Source organism: Petromyzon marinus, chromosome 25 (genome assembly GCF_048934315.1).
Source record: "Petromyzon marinus isolate PM22_M1 ecotype Great Lakes invasive population chromosome 25, UKy_Petmar_22M1.pri1.0, whole genome shotgun sequence".
NCBI lineage: Eukaryota > Metazoa > Chordata > Hyperoartia > Petromyzontiformes > Petromyzontidae > Petromyzon > Petromyzon marinus.
In genome coordinates this window covers 14,314,067-14,332,384 of record NC_133691.1, presented here as the reverse complement: position 1 = coordinate 14,332,384, position 18,318 = coordinate 14,314,067, and the positions used below count along the sequence as shown (strand labels likewise).

General features: G+C 45.6%; 1 protein-coding gene across 1 annotated transcript in view; it reads right to left on the bottom strand.

The window, feature by feature from the left end:
• The window catches only part of LOC142929090 (anoctamin-5-like), a gene marked incomplete at its 5' end in the record, with an annotated part of 46,632 nt that overhangs the window by 18,966 nt on the left and 9,348 nt on the right, over window positions 1-18,318 (bottom strand). The window contains 6 exons of the mRNA XM_076069542.1: window positions 11,953-12,158; window positions 12,858-13,063; window positions 14,034-14,164; window positions 15,027-15,124; window positions 16,495-16,661; window positions 17,878-18,103. Of these exons, the coding sequence (XP_075925657.1) occupies window positions 11,953-12,158; window positions 12,858-13,063; window positions 14,034-14,164; window positions 15,027-15,124; window positions 16,495-16,661; window positions 17,878-18,103 (1,034 nt within the window). The remainder of the gene's footprint in view (window positions 1-11,952; window positions 12,159-12,857; window positions 13,064-14,033; window positions 14,165-15,026; window positions 15,125-16,494; window positions 16,662-17,877; window positions 18,104-18,318) is intronic.

Below are 18,318 nucleotides of genomic sequence, written 5' to 3'. Positions count from 1 at the left end.
CGTGATGTTATACATTTGGTTCGTTTTGAGCATAATCGCGACCTTATATAATTATTGCGTGATACACACGCTGAATATACGCACACAAACATCGTGTACACGTGTGTCGTGCCCTCTATTGTCCACATAGACGGCTTGTGCTGACGAGAGAACGGTCTTAACAAACAAAGTCGTGACATGTATCAGCCCTTTGTCGATCCAGCGTTTTGATAGAGGCCTCCCCCACACCATGTCGTTCGTGGGAGTTGTTTAACCATACTTCACCATGCCAGTCAATGTGGGTTTGGTGAAGTGAGGAGGCCCAGAAACTTGTATATGCAGATACGAGTTTGCCTGTGCTTGCATCTGCAGAATTACATTCTCACACATCTTCAAGTATAGTTTAATACTTCCACAAATGCATTTATTCTTGAGGATTCCATAAAGTACTGTGGTAAAAAGAAAACAACTTGATTTGAATACATTTCGATTTAAAGCTTTCGTGACTGCAGGGATTCATCTTCTTGGTTCTTTCGGTAAAGTCACGTAGAAGGGAAATAATAAAATAATAAAAATAAAACATAATAAAATAAAATTCTCACGACGTTTCGGCCACAACACAAGCAGCCGTCCTCAGGTGAAGAAACATAACTGTCGGAAAGACAGTGCTCCAATGAACACTGCTAAGCTTGGCAGCATATTTTAAGCTGGGTGGGAGGAGCAGAGCGCCTTGCCAAAAGAGTTTACATATCAACAGAAGAATTTAGCATTGAAGTAGCTGTGTTAATGTGATAGATTAGCAGGATGGTAAAGTCAGAAATTAGCATGTAACTGGGATTTTAGCATGATGTTAATGTGAGGAATTAGCATGTAACTTGTCACGGAAGTAGCTATGTTAAAGTCAGAGTTTATATATCAACAGAGGCATTTAGTATATTGACGCTAAAGAACTGCAACTACCCAACTATCATACAATAAACCGATGTGAAAGAACTAAATATAAACTACATCAATATAATCAATGTACTCAATATATTCTCCACTAAGCTGAGCTACTAACAATAAGTCATTATACATTACACTTCTATGTCGCAAAAATTATTATAATATGCCTCCAAATAATATTTTTTATTATAAACTGCCATAGACAGACACCAACATTGAATTATACACTGCGTTACTATACACTACCTTAGATTATAATAATATTAGACTTGTAATATTACACTATGTATTATTTTACCAACCCTACTGTATACCACACTGCTGTATATTGACTATACAATTACGATACTATATAATGCCAAATAAATTATATTAAACATTACACTGAGTACTTTGTTGAACAGGGAATGCTTTGAGCTTGTGGGTTTAATCCATCTGTGTGGAGTTGTGTTATTTCTCCATATGCAAGGTGGGGTCTCTCTGGGTTCCACTCACACAAACATCTCAATGCAATGGGACCTTTCTGAAAATGCAGTACTTAGACTCAATAAAGCTTTCCTGGGTAACTAGTTGACATTGTAATATTAGCATGAGAGATAATGACGTTCAGTTATAAGTACCATTAATAGTACTATACTGTACTTTCATTGAAGACTATAATTTACGTAGTTGTTTGTAAAAAAAGTGTCCGTCTCAAAACTTTTTAACGGGCCCTCATACATAAATGATATTACAGTCTTATATGGAGATTGCGAGTCAGAGTGTCGTGAATAGTGGACTGAACGTGTGGTGCAATCATTATATTGTTGGTGTGTATATACAGAAAGCCCTATTAGGTGGGTAACATTACGAAAATGGAGGTAGTTCGTCATTGTTGTTTCGAAACAAAATATTATTTGGGTGGATAAGAGGGTAAAATCGTACATGATAGGAACTGCAATATTGTGGAGTTCTGGTATAATGAGTTCTAGTATATATGAATCTTATGTCACCTTAAGTATGCCTGTGTGAGTACACTCGTGACACGGGTGTCATGCGCGTGACCTTTGTCTTTTGTTTCAGATGTGCGAGAGCAACTCCGCTGCGAGTCAAGGTGGTGCTGGGAGAATTGCCTTCACCATTGATGGCACTTCACCAGCACCCATCTCAACCCCACCTCAATCCGGTAGAGTTACAAGAGCGAAAAAACGTATCTCTTGTGACGTTTGTGGGAAAAAATTCCAACTGGCATGGTGCCTAGAAGCCCACATAAGAAACTGCTTCACCAGTCAGTGAGAATAAACCATACGCTGCTCTCGATCCTATTACGAGCATGAAAGTGTTGATGGCCTTGCAGCAGAAGAAGAAGGAAAAGCGAAGTCGACCTAAGTCCATTAAAAGAAAAAAGACCACCACCAGCGTCACCAATTGCAGCAGTAGCAACAGCCAGAATTCGGACATCAAGAGGATGGACTGCACGGAAGCAGGAGGCTGCGTGGAGCAGAGCATCCCCAAGGTGGATGAACCCAACCTGGCACCTTTAGGTACGTCCTAGTAATGCACACACTACATTTCATTTGGATGTAATTCATAATTTCACAAATTAGTTAATGTACGCATTGTTGACGATATTTGTATGCCTGCGCTGAGGAGTCTAGAGATCTGATGTGGTGCTGCTCGGATGTTGGGTTAAACCGTGAAACTCTGGGTTTCAGTCACCGAGCCATGATTAAACTGGCTTCTCATTGATGGTCTTATCCAGTTACCAAACACTTCTTCCAGCAAACACTTCTGATGTCGCGTGATGTGTAAGGAATGTCAATAACCTCCTAGTGGATATAAAACGGTCACGAAGGGATGTCATGAGTAGTGCAATGATATCTTCTTCCACGAGCTCTATTCTTACATGAGGTGGTTCTGTGGGGGCTACCGTCCCCCGCCATCGCTGAATTGTCGGGGCCGTTGTCCCCGACTCCCCCGGTCCATTCATACCGCTACCCCCCCGGTTGCTCTGTCAGGTCCAGACTACCGACCCCTAATGCCTCGCCCCCCTGTACCTCTGCCTGGGATGTCGACCGCGTTTGCGTAGCTTAATTAGCGGCTCGTACGCTTTGCGCTTGCGATGCGTTACCCTGTTCAACGGCGGCGTGTCGCGGTGAGCGCACTCGCAAAGTAAAACCCCGTCCTGCACGGGAATAAACAGGCGCGGCGCGCCGCCATGGGATTCCCTCCCACCCACGCTCCACGCGGTTAAGCAAAAACAAACACGCCGCGATTACTTTGCTCCGATTTAACGGGCTGTTTACACAGCTGCGTATTCGCGCACGCTAGGTGCTTAATTCGCTATCTCGCTATTAGACAATCGCGGGGGGCGCGACCGCCACCCCGCCACCCCATCACACAGGTGCGCGAGCGTTAAGCCCTTCTGTAAACAATCGTACAGGTACACGAGCGCTAAACGCCACCGAAACCAGACGCGTAGGCACGCGCACACTGAGCACTCCGCCTCGTTGTAAACAACCGCGCACGCACGCGAGCGCAAAGCTCTACTGTAAGCGATTGCGCAGGTACGAGAGCGCTGGGCACCACCGAAAATAGTCGTGTAGGCACGCGCGCGCTGAACAATACTGTAAACGATCGTACAGGTACGGACACCAAGCACGCTCTACTCCCTTATTCGCCGCAAACAGCCGCGTGTGCGCACGAACACAAAACACTCTCCACCCTCCTCTTCACCCTCCAAAGACCACACGAAACAGTTTATTCCCCTACCAGTTATTTTATTTACTGCGAGCAACCCGTTAAGCTACGCATAATTGTGTGGGTCAGTGGATGTCAGCTTATTCCCCTTGGGATCCTAGACTGTATTTCATCTGCCTATCGCTCTGCTATCTACCCTCGATCAAATAGCCCAAACTTACCTCTCTTTCTTACTCACGTGTACTTCCACTCTGCTGCGCTGGAAGCTGTAGGAAAGCGATCAGTAGAGGGTTGAGCCTGGCTGCGCTGAAGTTCGTCACGCGGACGTCTCGAACGGCTGACTCCCCTCCTGCGTGGACCGCGATGATTTTTGAAGAAGACTGTCTTGCTACCTGAATCCCCCTCCCTTTATCCCACCTACAACAAAGGAATTTCGCCGTTTCGCTCTCTTGGCCTCCCGTCCAATCAGGGGCTCGGATTTTCCCGCCCTTTCGATACCCGGATCCCAGCTCGGGTGATGTCGCCGCAGTGATCTCTCCGACGTCCGCTCTCTGTTCTCCCGCTACCAGTCCACTGACCCGTGCTTGTGCGTGCGTGGTTCCACTCGCGGTGGCACGATGGCCCTTGCCGTGACCATGCAACTTTAATATTAGGTCATGGCGCCGCAGTGCATGTCAGCTACAGGGGGAAGATCGCCCAATTTCCCGGCCGCAGGAAACCATGAAGTTCGATCCCATTAGGGACTTCTGGAAAAAAACCTATCGGCCGGGTGACCTCCCCTCCCGGCTCTACGTGGGGCGTGTGTGCGTTCGTGCGGGGGGGGGCGAGGGTGCACCGCGTCGGCGTCGGCATCCCCCGGTGGCGGCTTCACGGTGGTGGGCACGGCCTCGGCAGAGCGGCTCTGCTGCGGCGGCCTCACGACTGTGCAGTGGGCAAAACGCGGACGTCTGAGAAGGCACCGGCCCCGGGAGAGTGGCGGGAAATCCGAGGCATCGGTGACGGCGTCGCGGCGGTGGGCACGGCTCCGCTGGAGTGGCTCCGCTGCGGCGGCACCACACCCTGCTGACTCAGACTGATTCGGGTAATAGTGGCTCGCAGACACGCCGGGAATAAATCGTTAGTGATCGATAACAGCCTCGTGTGGTTTCTACGAGTGTGGGGAAAGTGCATGGTGGTGTGTTTGCGCTCGCCGTAACGCGTGTGGTCGGCGCGCGGTGTCACGGTAGAAGAAACGCCGCGCCCAAAGGACTCGGCGAGCGAGCGCTTCGTCCTGTGACCCCGGACTCCCGCCCTGCTGCGTGCGGGCTAACACCAATCCCGAATATCCGCCCCTCCAGCCCTTCAAATAAACTCCAATATAACCCCCCAATCGGCTACGCGTGTACGAGTGGCGTCCCTGCCCTCTGACCCCCGACCCCGCCGTCCCGCGCGAGCGATTGGTGTGTCGCTCTAAAAAAATCCCCGCCCCGCAGCCCTTTAAACAATCTCCATTGCCCGCCCTCGGCGGCAACGCGTGTGCGAAGGACGTCATTCCCTCTGACCCCTGAACCCCCGTTCAGTTCGTGTGAGTGGTGCGTGGGGTTGTGTGAGCGGAGACATCGCGTTTGAGTGGCTGAGAAGCGACGGATTAATTCCAGGCAGCCACGTGCCAGCCCCGAGCTATGCCCCACAAACAGGACCCACGGACCCGAGGGGCTGCGGCGCGAGGAGAGGAGCCAGAGAGCGGCAGCCCTCTCACCGCGAGCGAGGAGTCGAGTAGCGGCTGCTCTCACTCGAGCGAGGAGTCCGGAGCCCGCAGCCCTCTCAAGATCAGCCCTCCCTCGGGGGGGGATCCGGGGGCCCGCGTCCCCCACAACTGACAACCTGTGTACCAACTGGCCGAGCGAGAGTTTGTGTGTATTTGAGCGTAATCGTGCCAGTGTTTAGCTGTACCAGGGAGTTTGGTGCAGCAGAGTGTTTTGGTGTAGCAGGGTGTCCGGATTGTGCCGGCACACTATCCTTCTATCCATAATGTCGTAGGGTGAGCTCCATTAAAATCTTCTTTGGTTCTTTCAGTAAAGTCACGTAGAATGAGAATAAAATAATAAATTGATAAAATAAAATAACACAATAATATTCTCACGACGTTTCGGCCACAACACAAGCGGCCTTCATCAGGTGAAGGGGGCGAGACTGTCTGGTAGGACAGCCCTGGAGTGAAAGAGCCACGTTCAGATCACGGCCTTTAAGCTGTGTGAGAGGAACAAAGCGCCTTGACAAAGGAATTAGCATATAATTTAGCATTGAAATGGCTGAATGATTAGCTTGTGACTGATCACAGAAATAGCTATGTTAAAAGTTAAAGCATACACATCCGCAGAGGCACCCATTGTTAAAGGAATTAGCATAGAATTTAGCATTGAAATAGCTAAGTTAAGGCATACACATCCGCAGATGCACCCCTTGACAATGGAATTAGCATAGAATTTAGCAATGAAATAGCTGAATGATTAGCTTGTACCTGCTACAGAAATAGCTACGTTAAAGTCAGAGCATACACATTCACCGAGGCACTTAGTACAAATCAAACAGGAGAATTTAGCATTGAAATAACTAGGCGAATTTAGCATTGAAATAACTGAGTGATTAGCTAGTGACTGGTCACAGAAATAACTACACATGTGAGCTATTCACAGTACTATATAGTGAACCAATAAAAACTAAAATATAAATTACCTTCATGTTATCAATAAACTCTATATTCTCCAATCAGCTAAGCTACCAACAATAAGTCGTTATATATCACAATGCTATATGGCGAAAAAATGGGTGGATTCTTACCCTCAAATTTGCTAATCACTCAGTTATTTCAATGCTAAATTCGCCTAGTTATTTCAATGCTAAATTCTCCTGTTTGATTTGTACTAAGTGCCTCGGTGAATGTGTATGCTCTGACTTTAACGTAGCTATTTCTGTAGCAGGTACAAGCTAATCACTCAGCTATTTCAATGCTAAATTCTATGCTAATTCCATTGTCAAGGGGTGCCTCTGCGGATGTGTATGCCTTAACTTAGCTATTTCAATGCTAAATTCTATGCTAATTCCTTTAACAATGGGTGCCTCTGCGGATGTGTATGCTTTAACTTTTAACATAGCTATTTCTGTGACCAGTCACAAGCTAATCATTCAGCCATTTCAATGCTAAATTATATGCTAATTCCTTTGTCAAGGCGCTTTGTTCCTCTCACACAGCTTAAAGGCCGTGATCTGAACGTGGCTCTTTCACTCCAGTGCTGTCCTACCAGACAGTCTCGCCCCCTTCACCTGATGAAGGCCGCTTGTGTTGTGGCCGAAACGTCGTGAGAATATTATTGTGTTATTTTATTTTATCAATTTATTATTTTATTCTCATTCTACGTGACTTTACCGAAAGAACCAAAGAAGATGAATCATTGCAGTCACGAAAGCTTTAAATCGAAAGCTCCATTAAAAGTTTACTCGGACCCCAACCTGTCAAAGTGCCTCATCTCGGAACGTGGTTCTCAACATCGTCCCTCACCCATGCTACGTACCTTTGAGACGTCCTGCTTTTACAAAGGTTGATGAACTGGAGGGCAAAGGTCTGGAGGACCCCACATGGAGTTTGGTTTCTCACATCCGAGCCTCCTGTGACATTTCTGGAGACTTCTCTGGGATCTTTGTCCCATTTATTGAGTGCAGATTTGGCTTACTTCTGGCTTCATCCCAAGACGTCATCCAGTTGGGAAATACCCGAAGGTTGTGGGAGTCGCCCCGTGCTTCAGTTTATTTCCAACCCTCGCAATGGCCGGATGCTCACCAGCCGGAAGTCTTTTGCTGCATACACCACGACCGAGGTGTTGAGAGCAGCCATCTCGTGGCTGGTCGGCAATGGAGATGGTATTGTCGATTAGGGGAGCGTGAGTCTGTGGAGTTGGTGGTGCTGCTGTCACGGAGGAGACACGAGTTTAGGAAATTCAGTTTTGTGGGTTTCCTGTAGGGAGCACTGAAAGATCCTCCCTTCCTCTTTCTCCACCCTTTGTCTGTTGTCTCCATGTCCCCGTTCAACTCTTTCTACGCCACTTTCCTTGAATGTGCAGCCGCCTTTACGGCCTCCCCTCTCCCCTTCTCTCCACCTCCAACCCATCTCCGTCGTAATCTCCTCCCCTTTTTTCAGGCTCTTCCCTTTCTTCCTCAGTCTATGGATGGGGTTATTGTTTATCGGGCTCTTATACAAAAAATGGAGCTTATTTTAGCCTTTGAATAGGATTTTCTGTTTTCCTTCGGTAGCGTGTTGCGCACCTAGGGAAGATCGAGCCACGCCACCGGTTCCCATTATCAAAATCTTTGTCAACTTGTCTCCCTCGGTAGGAATGCCTTTCCTTCTCAGGAGGCAATTGTTTCTCTCTCTCACCTCCGTTATTTCTTCCGATGCGCTTTCTTAATCTCGCTTGTTGTGTGTCTCGACTCTATCATTCAACAAGGGCAAATTTAAAAATTTGCTTTTTTTTCCTCCACTGCTTTACCACTATACCTCCTGAGTGGGTACTCGGAGTTTCATCTAATGTACTATTTGATGGGTCGCTTCCACACAGCACAAAGGCGGTAGCTATCCGAACGGTAAATTTTTCTTTCAATTTCGATATTCTCGAATTATTCTTGGCCAGCAGTAGCTAGTTTTGCACATAACTTCAACATTAAAATCAACTGAGTGTCCTTGTTGGCACGTGTGCTCTGCTACTGCTGAACACGGGTGCCAACAAATAATACATTATTTAAATGCATGCCTATAAAGGGCACCATACTTCAATAGGGATTACCATTGGTACGGCTATTTTAATACACAATAGACAGGAAGGACAAGATCAAAATGCTCTCATTATGCACATGCATAATGTACGTTGACTCGGTAATCTCCCCCCCCCCCCCCCCCCACTTTGCGCGAGTGTCACAAATCTGGCTGTCGCCTGATGAAGCTAATTGTAATTACTGGCAAAACGTCGTACTCCGATTATAAATGTTGTGGCTTGGCTCTCCAAAGTACCAGTGACGAATTGGCTTGTTCTGTTTCCGTGACAACCCTTACTAGTTGGCTATATCGAGTGGTGGCGGGTTTTAACGACACGTTTATATATGTACGCGATCTAACCCAAAAAACACCTCTATGGATGATATTGGGCCCGAAAGCCTACGTGTTAAACCAAAATAAAAAATATTTACAAAATAACAATAATTTCTAGTTTTCCTCATTCACATCGTGATTCGTATGAAAAGACATGAGATGATTGAGACATGTTAAATCATAAACTATTTTTTATTAATATATATACAGATAGTCCTCGACTGCAATGTCCTTGTCCACGTGCAAACAGCGTTAGGATAGCAGCCTCCTTTAAAAGTCTGAGTAGATTTATATGCTGTAGAAGACAGTTGACGAATCCTCGCTGCTTGATTCCTCCTCGGATCCCTTCAACAGTGAGTCGTCACCAGTCTTCTCTGCCTGCTCATTCTCCATGTGGCACCGCTGGGGTGGGTGCAATACGCCAGGAGACTCCTTATGCAGTGAGCAGCGAAGCAGGCCCATCTCTGCCTGCTCATCCTCAACGTGGAATTGAGGCGATGGCGGTGAGCTGGGGGCATCGGTGAGGAGGGTGTTACGGAGACGGCCCAGCTCTGCCTGCTGCAGAATCGTCTGTACGACGAAGCGCTCGCGGCGCATGCAGGCGCGCACATGGGATGGCGTGTCCGGGATGATGTATGCAATGCAGGCCTTCGTGAGTAACACCACGTGCTGCACACGTCCACACACAGGTAAAGGATTTTCAGTTTCAGGATATGCATGTAAAGGGTGCTTACTAAATATAATATGGCAGCATCTCAAAGTGCTTTACATCTCAGATCAACTATTCCGGGGACCTGCAGCCTAGGCATATTATATTGTTACGTCGTTTTTCCCAAATTAAATTAAGTCATTTGAGTAATTTTTGAACATTTGGCAAATTATACCGAGGCACTTTTTTTTTATTACTTAATGGGTTTTTTACGTTCACTATGCAGCAGGCAACATTTATGATGTGCAGTTAATGCACCCACCGTATTCACCTGGGCAGCCGCAAATTACCGCAACAATCAGCAAACACACTCGGCCATGTCACCACTACAAAGATTCCCTGTGTAGCCTTTCACAGACTGAGACAAGTGCATCTATGAAGGGTGGCACAGTGCCTGTGGGGGTGGTGTGCACCTTTATCTCGCCAGTGATGATTTTCACACACTTCATCAAGTACTCATTTTAAGACAGAATCAACTTAAGGGAAGCTCAACACTGGTTCTAATATTTTCCACTGTTGTTGGCTGTGGCCAGAAATAGTACTCCGGTCACACAGGATTGGTAGCGCAGTTCACAAACAACAACGCAGCCGCTCCCCTTCCCACCCACACGTACACATGCTAATGTGTGACAAATTGCATCAACAACATGAATCGTCTGCTGCATGATGAAAGTGAGTATTGTATTACCACTATTATTTGTGATCTCAGAAATACTGTGCAATTGTGAGGTGTAATAGCATTACTGACATTATCTGTAATGACCCATTGACAATGATCACGGTTTGCTCTGCTGACCTTAACAACTGCTCACAGATGAGTCTATACGATGGTGCAGTAGTGTAAGGCTTTGCACACTAGACTTGCAATCCAGAGGTCGCGGGTGTGAATTGATCTTTGGTCGTGGCAGTGTAAACAATGGTGAAAGTTTTTTTACATTCCACTGCCTCTATCCACCTAGCAGTGTAAATGGAATACATCCAGTCAATTGGTCGGCTGAGTTTGGTGCTGTCCAGTGTGGGAACTCCCACATCTTCCCAAGACGTCTGACAAGTGTGGAAGAGCAGTTAAAATACATCTTAAGGGTCTCTCTTGAGCTCACTATAGCAGGAGCCCTTTTGCCATCAGTGCCATGAGCAAGTAATTGGAGGGCTGTACCTTTATCTTTCAATGGGTTTATGAATGTGTGTGTGCATGTTGATGTGTACCTGCATGGCAATGACAAAGGCCAGCTTTGCCGTCAGTACTTGCCAGTACTGCTTGGTGACGGAGTAGGCTTGGGGATGATCCGGTGGGTAGCGATAACCAGGATACCTACACACGTACAACCACAAGCACGCATGGACTATATTGAGCAAAGTGCCTCGAAAGTAGAGTTGGCGCTAAATTGAACAAGTATGGTTGTGCACAAACGGTATATGCGTTCACAGCCCTTTAAAAAATCCGCTTCTGAAAGAGGGCCTTCCCACAACGTGCAGCTTGTGGGGGCTCTTTTGACCATGGTTCACGCTGGTCCATGCCAGGTTGGTGAAGGCAGGGATTAAAGATAATGGGAGAGCAATATAGCACAACTGTTAATTTTGCTGAACTACCCACTGCTGACAACCTAGCTCCGCAGTCGCCTACTGCACCTGCATTGTGCATGGTGATCATAAATCTAAGCACGAACAAGGCTCAAGCCTGCTTGACTTCCGGAATCTAAGATCAGCTGCATTCGTGGTGATTTGGTCATAGTCAAGGAAGGTTATATTAAATATCGATCAATATGGTTATATTGATTATAGTTGTGTATGTCAGCAATTCAAAAACGTTAGAGAAAAGGGTTGGTAGATCGCATCAATTTCTTAACTAACTGTGCTGTGAGGTGACCAGAAGATGGCTGTAGAGCAAGTGGTTTCATGTCTGTATGGACCTTTAAGCTTCATTTCATTATCATGGGTTCTCCAGCACCTCTTATTGCATCCCACATGCATAAAACCAACTTAAACTGGAATCCCAATGCGCAGTCTTCCTGCAAAGGGATCTTGAGACTCAATTAAGCAGTCGTGGATTGATAGATAAATAAATAACATTACTCTTTAGCAAGGTAAGAATGAGCTAGAATTTATATCAATCTATTATTATACTTCTCTGAGTGGGACTTTGGTTGTGAAGCCATCCCACCCGTACCCACTGCTCCCCCCCTCCAATTCCCCCACCCCCTTTACTGTCCCCGCCCACCACGCACACTCCTCCCCCAACCCTACCACAACCCCTTACTACCCAACTAAGCCAAACCCTGTGTCCAGGGTAAGGGGCAGAGCCTAAACAGAGGTGGGGCCTAGGGGAAGTGTGGGTCTTAAAAGGAAAGTCACAGAGTGAAAAGAGGAAGAGAACGAGCCTAATCAGGAAGGGGCAGAGCCAGGAGGACGCCACACCCAGAAGGATGTCGCATCTACCTGGACAACACACCCAGAGATCAGTGCATCACATTCGCAGGGACGGCACCCCCGATAGCTGGGCATGACACTGAATAGCACAAACCTGCAGGTTGTGTGGATTGCCGGATCAAACCAGGCTGGCAGGATGTTGGGATGATTTTGCTCCTTGAAGTCGCTGATCTTGAAAATTGAAAGGCTGTCCTCCGTGTACCCATGCATTGTAGGCGAACCTGTTCCATACTCTGCTGAGTATCCATAATAATACACCAGGCGTGGGATGATGTCCGTTGTGAACGCCAAGATGCATGACTGTGGAATAAGCATACGGAGGCACAGCGATAGCAGTCACTTAGCATGCAATGATTTTACCAAGGCTTCTGAACATCTCACCTTGACAATTACAATCATTTTCACAAATACAATTTGGGGGGTTGCTGCCAGAGTGTAATGGTTAGCATATAAGGACTTGCAATCTGGCAGTCGTCAGTTCAGTCTCCTGACACAACAGTTGAAGCAATGGATCATTTTCTTAAATCTCCCCCACCTCTGTCCAATTAGCAATATAAATGGGTTCATCACTGTTTTAGCACAGATAATTCCACATCTTACATGTCTGGTCATCATGGAAGAGTAGGCCAAATACCGTGTAGAGGGGTTCTCGAGAGCTACCTTTAGTTTAGGCCCTTCTGCCAGCAGTGACATGAGCAAGCAATTGCAAGGCTTTATCTTTTGCGATTTTGGGAGAGAGTGGATAGGAGCGGTGGTGCAGTGATTCGTGCACTGCACTTTGAATTCAGCACACATGCAATTGACTTCCAGCTACGACTAACATCAGTGACGAGTGATACCTGAACCGCTCCTAGTCCCCCACTACACCTCTTCTCAAACCTGCCATGACCAGAATGGTGAAGTATGGTAAAAAGAACCCACACGGCTAACATGACATGTTATGTCACTCATAAGATGGGATATTGAGCGAGAAAGCGAGCGGACAATCTGGCGACTTACATTGGTGATTACGGAGAGGGTGGCAACGATACTCAGAATGTCGGCCCAGGCTCCAATTCCTCTTGCTCGCGAAACCACAGGCCTCCTCATCTTTGTTACGAGCTTCCACGCGTCGACCCGCACTTCAATGATGTTGTTGAGCAGTGCGAGCAATGGCGCAAGTGGAAATGATGCCACAAAGAGAGTGACAAACCCGAATTGGATAACTGGGGTATATTTTGAGAATGGGTAGGGGGGCAAGGATAGAATAATGAGTGAAACAGGATATAGACATAGACTCTTAATGCTGTTATGCTGTGATTACTTTAAGCAAATAAAACATGTTTTCAATGCATTGAATGTGTTTTAGTCAAAGGAGACCCCAAAATATGATCACATTTTCGTATAATTTGTTCACAAAATTATCGTGTCCATTACATTGGCCACTGAGATGCGACCAGCCACTACCATCTTTAATGCTCAGCTCTGGTTCACCTGGGTTTCTTTTGCAGCATTTTCCACCACTAGGTGGCTATAATGACAAGATCACACCCTGTATTGAGGACTCCATTAACCGTACCACACATTTTTAGGCATATGCACTGTGATTGAAATGCCAACAAATCACAGCAGTTAACCACAGTGGACATGATGCACCAGAGTTTTAAATATATATTATGGGGAGAAACGTCAACCCAAGCTGACCAATGTAGCTGCATTGGTTAGCAGACAAGAGGAGTAAATATGTGCTCCTATTGTTTCTAAAACTTAACTCCGTACATATGCACATACGCGCATGCTCAAAGACAATTGTGTTACAGTATATCCATAGATTGGTGCCTATGGCCAAATCACCCAGTATGCGTCAGATTTAATCAGATCCCAGAAGTTAAGGAGAGCTGAGCCTGGAAATTGGTTGGATGGGTGACCATGCAACAGTTGTTGTGGGGTTGTGAGCAGCAGAGGACAGTGCAGCAAATTACATTATTGTATTGTACATCTAAGCTCTTACATCTGTGCTCCCTGCCTTCAACAACCCGAAGTGTGGGTAATTTCCCTCCCACAACAATGTCCGACAGATACACAGGGGCCGTACACACGTGCCTATATAGTCAAATGATACCCAATTGTGTGTGTTTTTTTATAATAAAGTAAAACGCGTTGACTCCGTAGTGTGATCCTCTGAGCTCATTGTACCCATCTCGAGGTATTCATCAAAGAGTCCAAGTGGGCTCTGGGGCTGTAGGTCCATGTCTTGCTCCCAGCGCGTGTAGACAGCCTCAGGCCTTAGCTTGGCCCGACGCTGGGCCCACCAATTGCTGAACCATCTGGGGAATTGTGGAGGGAGGTACGCATGTGCAGACACAGAGACACCCTTACACACGTGCATATCCATTTGTTCATCAACACTAGGTTTGCTATTTCATAGCTTTCCACTGCGTTTTCAGGTTGTATCATTTGAATATCCCAAGCACGTGGAGCGAAACGTCAAGACATGCCAAACAATATGCGGTATGACACAAAACATGTCAGAGAGCTGTACAAAACAACTGCTAAAACCTAAGTAGTAGCTGTTTTTCATTTAGCCCGTTGTCAATCCACTACACTCTTTCAGTCATGGGAGTTGCTTGTCTAATATTATGAAACTATGTACGAAGCGTCTGATCGGAATATCGCATGATACTAACGAGGTGAACTTTGTCCACTTGACTGGTGTTCACTGCTTAACCAGTGCACACTGCTAACAAGCTGTCGACACGACTTTTCGCTGAATGCGTTTTCACACAACACATTTTCATTGTAACATGGTTCTTATATTTGGGAAAACTTTTCACACAACGTGGAACGTGTCCATTATAATGTGGAATGCACACTGTTAAAACGCCGAACGCGGCCATTATAATGCTTTCCTGAGCAGTCGACGATGAACGACTGTCTTGAGTTGCGCGGCTGAGCAGTTTGATAAAGGATGCCGAATGATACAGTAACACGGCAGCCTAGCCTGAGTTATTTATCCCACAATGGGATGACTGCAGGTTGAATGTACTGTGAAAATGTGATTAACTCAGTAATTCCTTGCTTTGCGCGTTTTTACTTCACGCGGAAATTTTCAGGAACGCATCTACCGCGTTACACGAGGAAACGCCGTAATCAGACTTCACAGCTATCATGTGTTCATGCGATACTTACGGGATGATGACCTCCTGAAAATTGCCAACCATCTGCTTCACTACCATGATGACAGTGAGTTGAGAAGTCAGTTCAAAGAGACAGCCGTTTGGGGGACACTGGAGGGGGGATGAGGTGGAGAATAGATTCAGGTTAAACACTGAAGATATGAAATATTGGGTAATACATATATGGATACCACACATCATTTCTAATGATCCTCTCACATTCTTCTCTTCAGTCAATTGCACACTGCAAAACTGACGGCTCCATATGTTAGAGGGGACAGTGATTAAGAATATCAATATTCTCCAGATTATAAGAAACACTTTCCCCCTCCCCCTCATGTATTTTAAATAAAGAAAATGGTGGCGCATCTGATAATGTTTTGTTTGTTGTCCTTCCCCCACACATCCGATGCAGGCTGTGTACGGTGCAAAATAAGTTCAACACACAACATGCATACTGCAGTTGGTGTTTAGTATCAGGTGAGTTTAATTGCAGAGCATCGTCTAGTAAATATAATAATCGTAAAACATGAAATTAAGTTGGTAGAAAACACAGAGGCACTTAAATAATAAGCTGTATTCTTTATCCTTTATGTGTATTGTTTTTGAGAGGATATCAATCAATGAATCGCCCTCGTGACGATTTCCTACAAATCTGCAGTAGGAGAAGTAAGCACCTTAATATAACACCAAATGTACTCATTATAATCATCTCATGTGTCAACAAGTCTGCCTTCAAACAGAAACATGAGCAACAGGTGCACATTTTGGGCAATGGACTTTCTTCTGAGCATAGAGTGACTGCAAATACTCAGGGTGACTCTGAATGGCAATTATGTAAATGTTAAACTACGTGTCATTAACACTGTCTTAATGACATTGATTTAACGTGTGCACAACGCAATGCTGCTTAATTCCTTACTCCAGAATTCGTTCTTGATATCATATTACGGGGCCGTTCTCTAACACAACGTGCTCCACTGCGCCACAGTGAGTCATAGGTAGTGGCTAAACATATCCTTGAGGGGGGCTGAAATACTGTACATTTTTAAGGATGATCAAATATATAATTTTAAATAAATGGCGTTTGATAAATACGGTATATAATTGAAAATGTCCAATGAGAGACCACAAGGGTACTACTTGCAAAATATGTGATAAACTAACACCCTCAAGTTAACTGGGTTACCAATTGCATCAGTCTAACACGTGTTCTGCTCGTGGTGACCTCGTGCTCTCTCAAGTCTGGTTTCGAAAACTGTTTTACTCCGGAGACTGTGTTAATGCTAGAGCTGGTGACCAGGTGTGAAGACAATGAGGCCTTTTAGAGTTCCAAAAGAAAGAGTCCTTATTTCGACATTTCACCAACAGCACGGTGTGAAGACAATTGTTGGGAAAAATATCAACTACAAAAGTAAAACATAAAAATGTTGTACAAACAGCATAGAAAACAGAGGGGCCAACCCCTCAGATCTACACACCTCCTCGATTCTCCATTTTCCAAAGTAAGTGTAGCTTCCGGGGAAGCCGATGAATTTCCCCTTGAAAAATGCAATGTAGAAAGACGCCGAGTAGAAGTTGACGAACTGAAATAAGAATTTCTTGAACGTCAGCCGATACTCATATTCTCCTTGCGTCTTGGGCATCTCTGTGGGTGTGATACAAAGGCACACATGGACACAAACATCAAACAGGGCAATCAGTTTTGATGTTACTTTCATAGTTTCTGGCACACAGGCTACGAGAAGCCACTGATAATGATGCCGCATTGAGGAATAGCAACATTTCACAATGTAACGTGCTTTGATATCCATTAAAATGAATTTGAAGATCAAAAGTTAATTTCAAAGATGTTGCTGGGGAATGAGTGACAGTGCACAAGTTGTTTACCAGGTGTTGTTCACCACATTCGCCCTGTGGAGTGTCCTTCAGTCTCCATTTGCAATTAAGCCATTTACACTGTCCGTATGATGTCTGAAAGCCAGTGCACTTGATTCTCAAATATCTATAAGGTGTATCTTAGTAATTATCATGGGTCACCTTTCAGAGGGGGTGCAGGCTTCAGCAGGATAAATTACTAATAAAGGGCTCAGTAGCTGGCAACATGAGCAACACAAGCAGATAGCTGACAGCTGACTAGAAGGTAGCAATGCAGCAGTGAGGGTCAGCCCACAATTACATTCAGTGATTCAATGGATCGAGAGGTGAAATCAGAGTGCTAAGTTGGCACCATTGAGATCCTGGGTTTAAATCCAGGCAGCGGCCTCTGGTAACATGTGTTCTCAAGTGCAGTGAATTGATGGCTTCAGGACGGTTACTAATGATGGCATATACATTTGTAACATACACCATTTGGTTCATCACTTAATTTGGTGAAATTCTAGTTGTGAGAATGAGCAATTTGACTGTTACGAGATTAACATTATATTCCGTAGTAGTGTGGATTGAAAAGTGCTTCCCCCTAATGTGTGAACCAGAGTTCACTTGAATGAAGGGTCTCAGAGGTAGCTCAGTGATATTCACTTCTAGGGCCATTTCATGACATTAAGGGTTGCACTGGTCTACAAGAGATCCCATTGGATACTTCATCTCAAGACACGATTCTGATAGCCCAATCGGAATGAAACTGGAGGAAAAATTTAAGAGAGTTCTGACAAAAACAGGCAGTAGTTGAACAAGTGACTGGATGATGCACTGATGCTGCTATTCATGGCCCCATGGTGCAAGGTTAAAATCATGATAACATTTTTACAGCGACATTATTTACCATGCACAACATTTATCCAAGCTTCAAATTTACATGTGTTCTCTTGTGGCGTATAATAAAATAAACATATGCAAACCGTGATGGTGATGACACCTACCCAGATCAGTGAGGACGAGGGCCAGCTTGTCGTAACCTTTGTTGAGTAGTAATATGATTACGATGTTGAGGATGGAGGCCGTGATGGTGGTAACCATATCAGGTGTGAGTAGGGCACCGATCACCTTGATCTTGGTCACATGATTGGGGATACTCGAGGAGAGTATGCCAAAGATGGACAGGCGGTAAACAACCACACCCAAAATTGCAGCAAGAATCAGGAGGATCTGCCAGTAACACAAGAAACACACAGGTGGGTGAGATTGACAGTCTTGTAGCTCTTTTCCACTATATAACCAAGCCGTGAGTTAGCTGTGCCGAGCTAGCCTGGTTTGGCTCAGGAGGTGCCAGTTCGTTTGTCTACAGCAGAACCAAATGACTGGCAAAATGTCGTACTCAGATTGTAGATATTGTGAATTTGCTATACTAGTAACGAATTGGC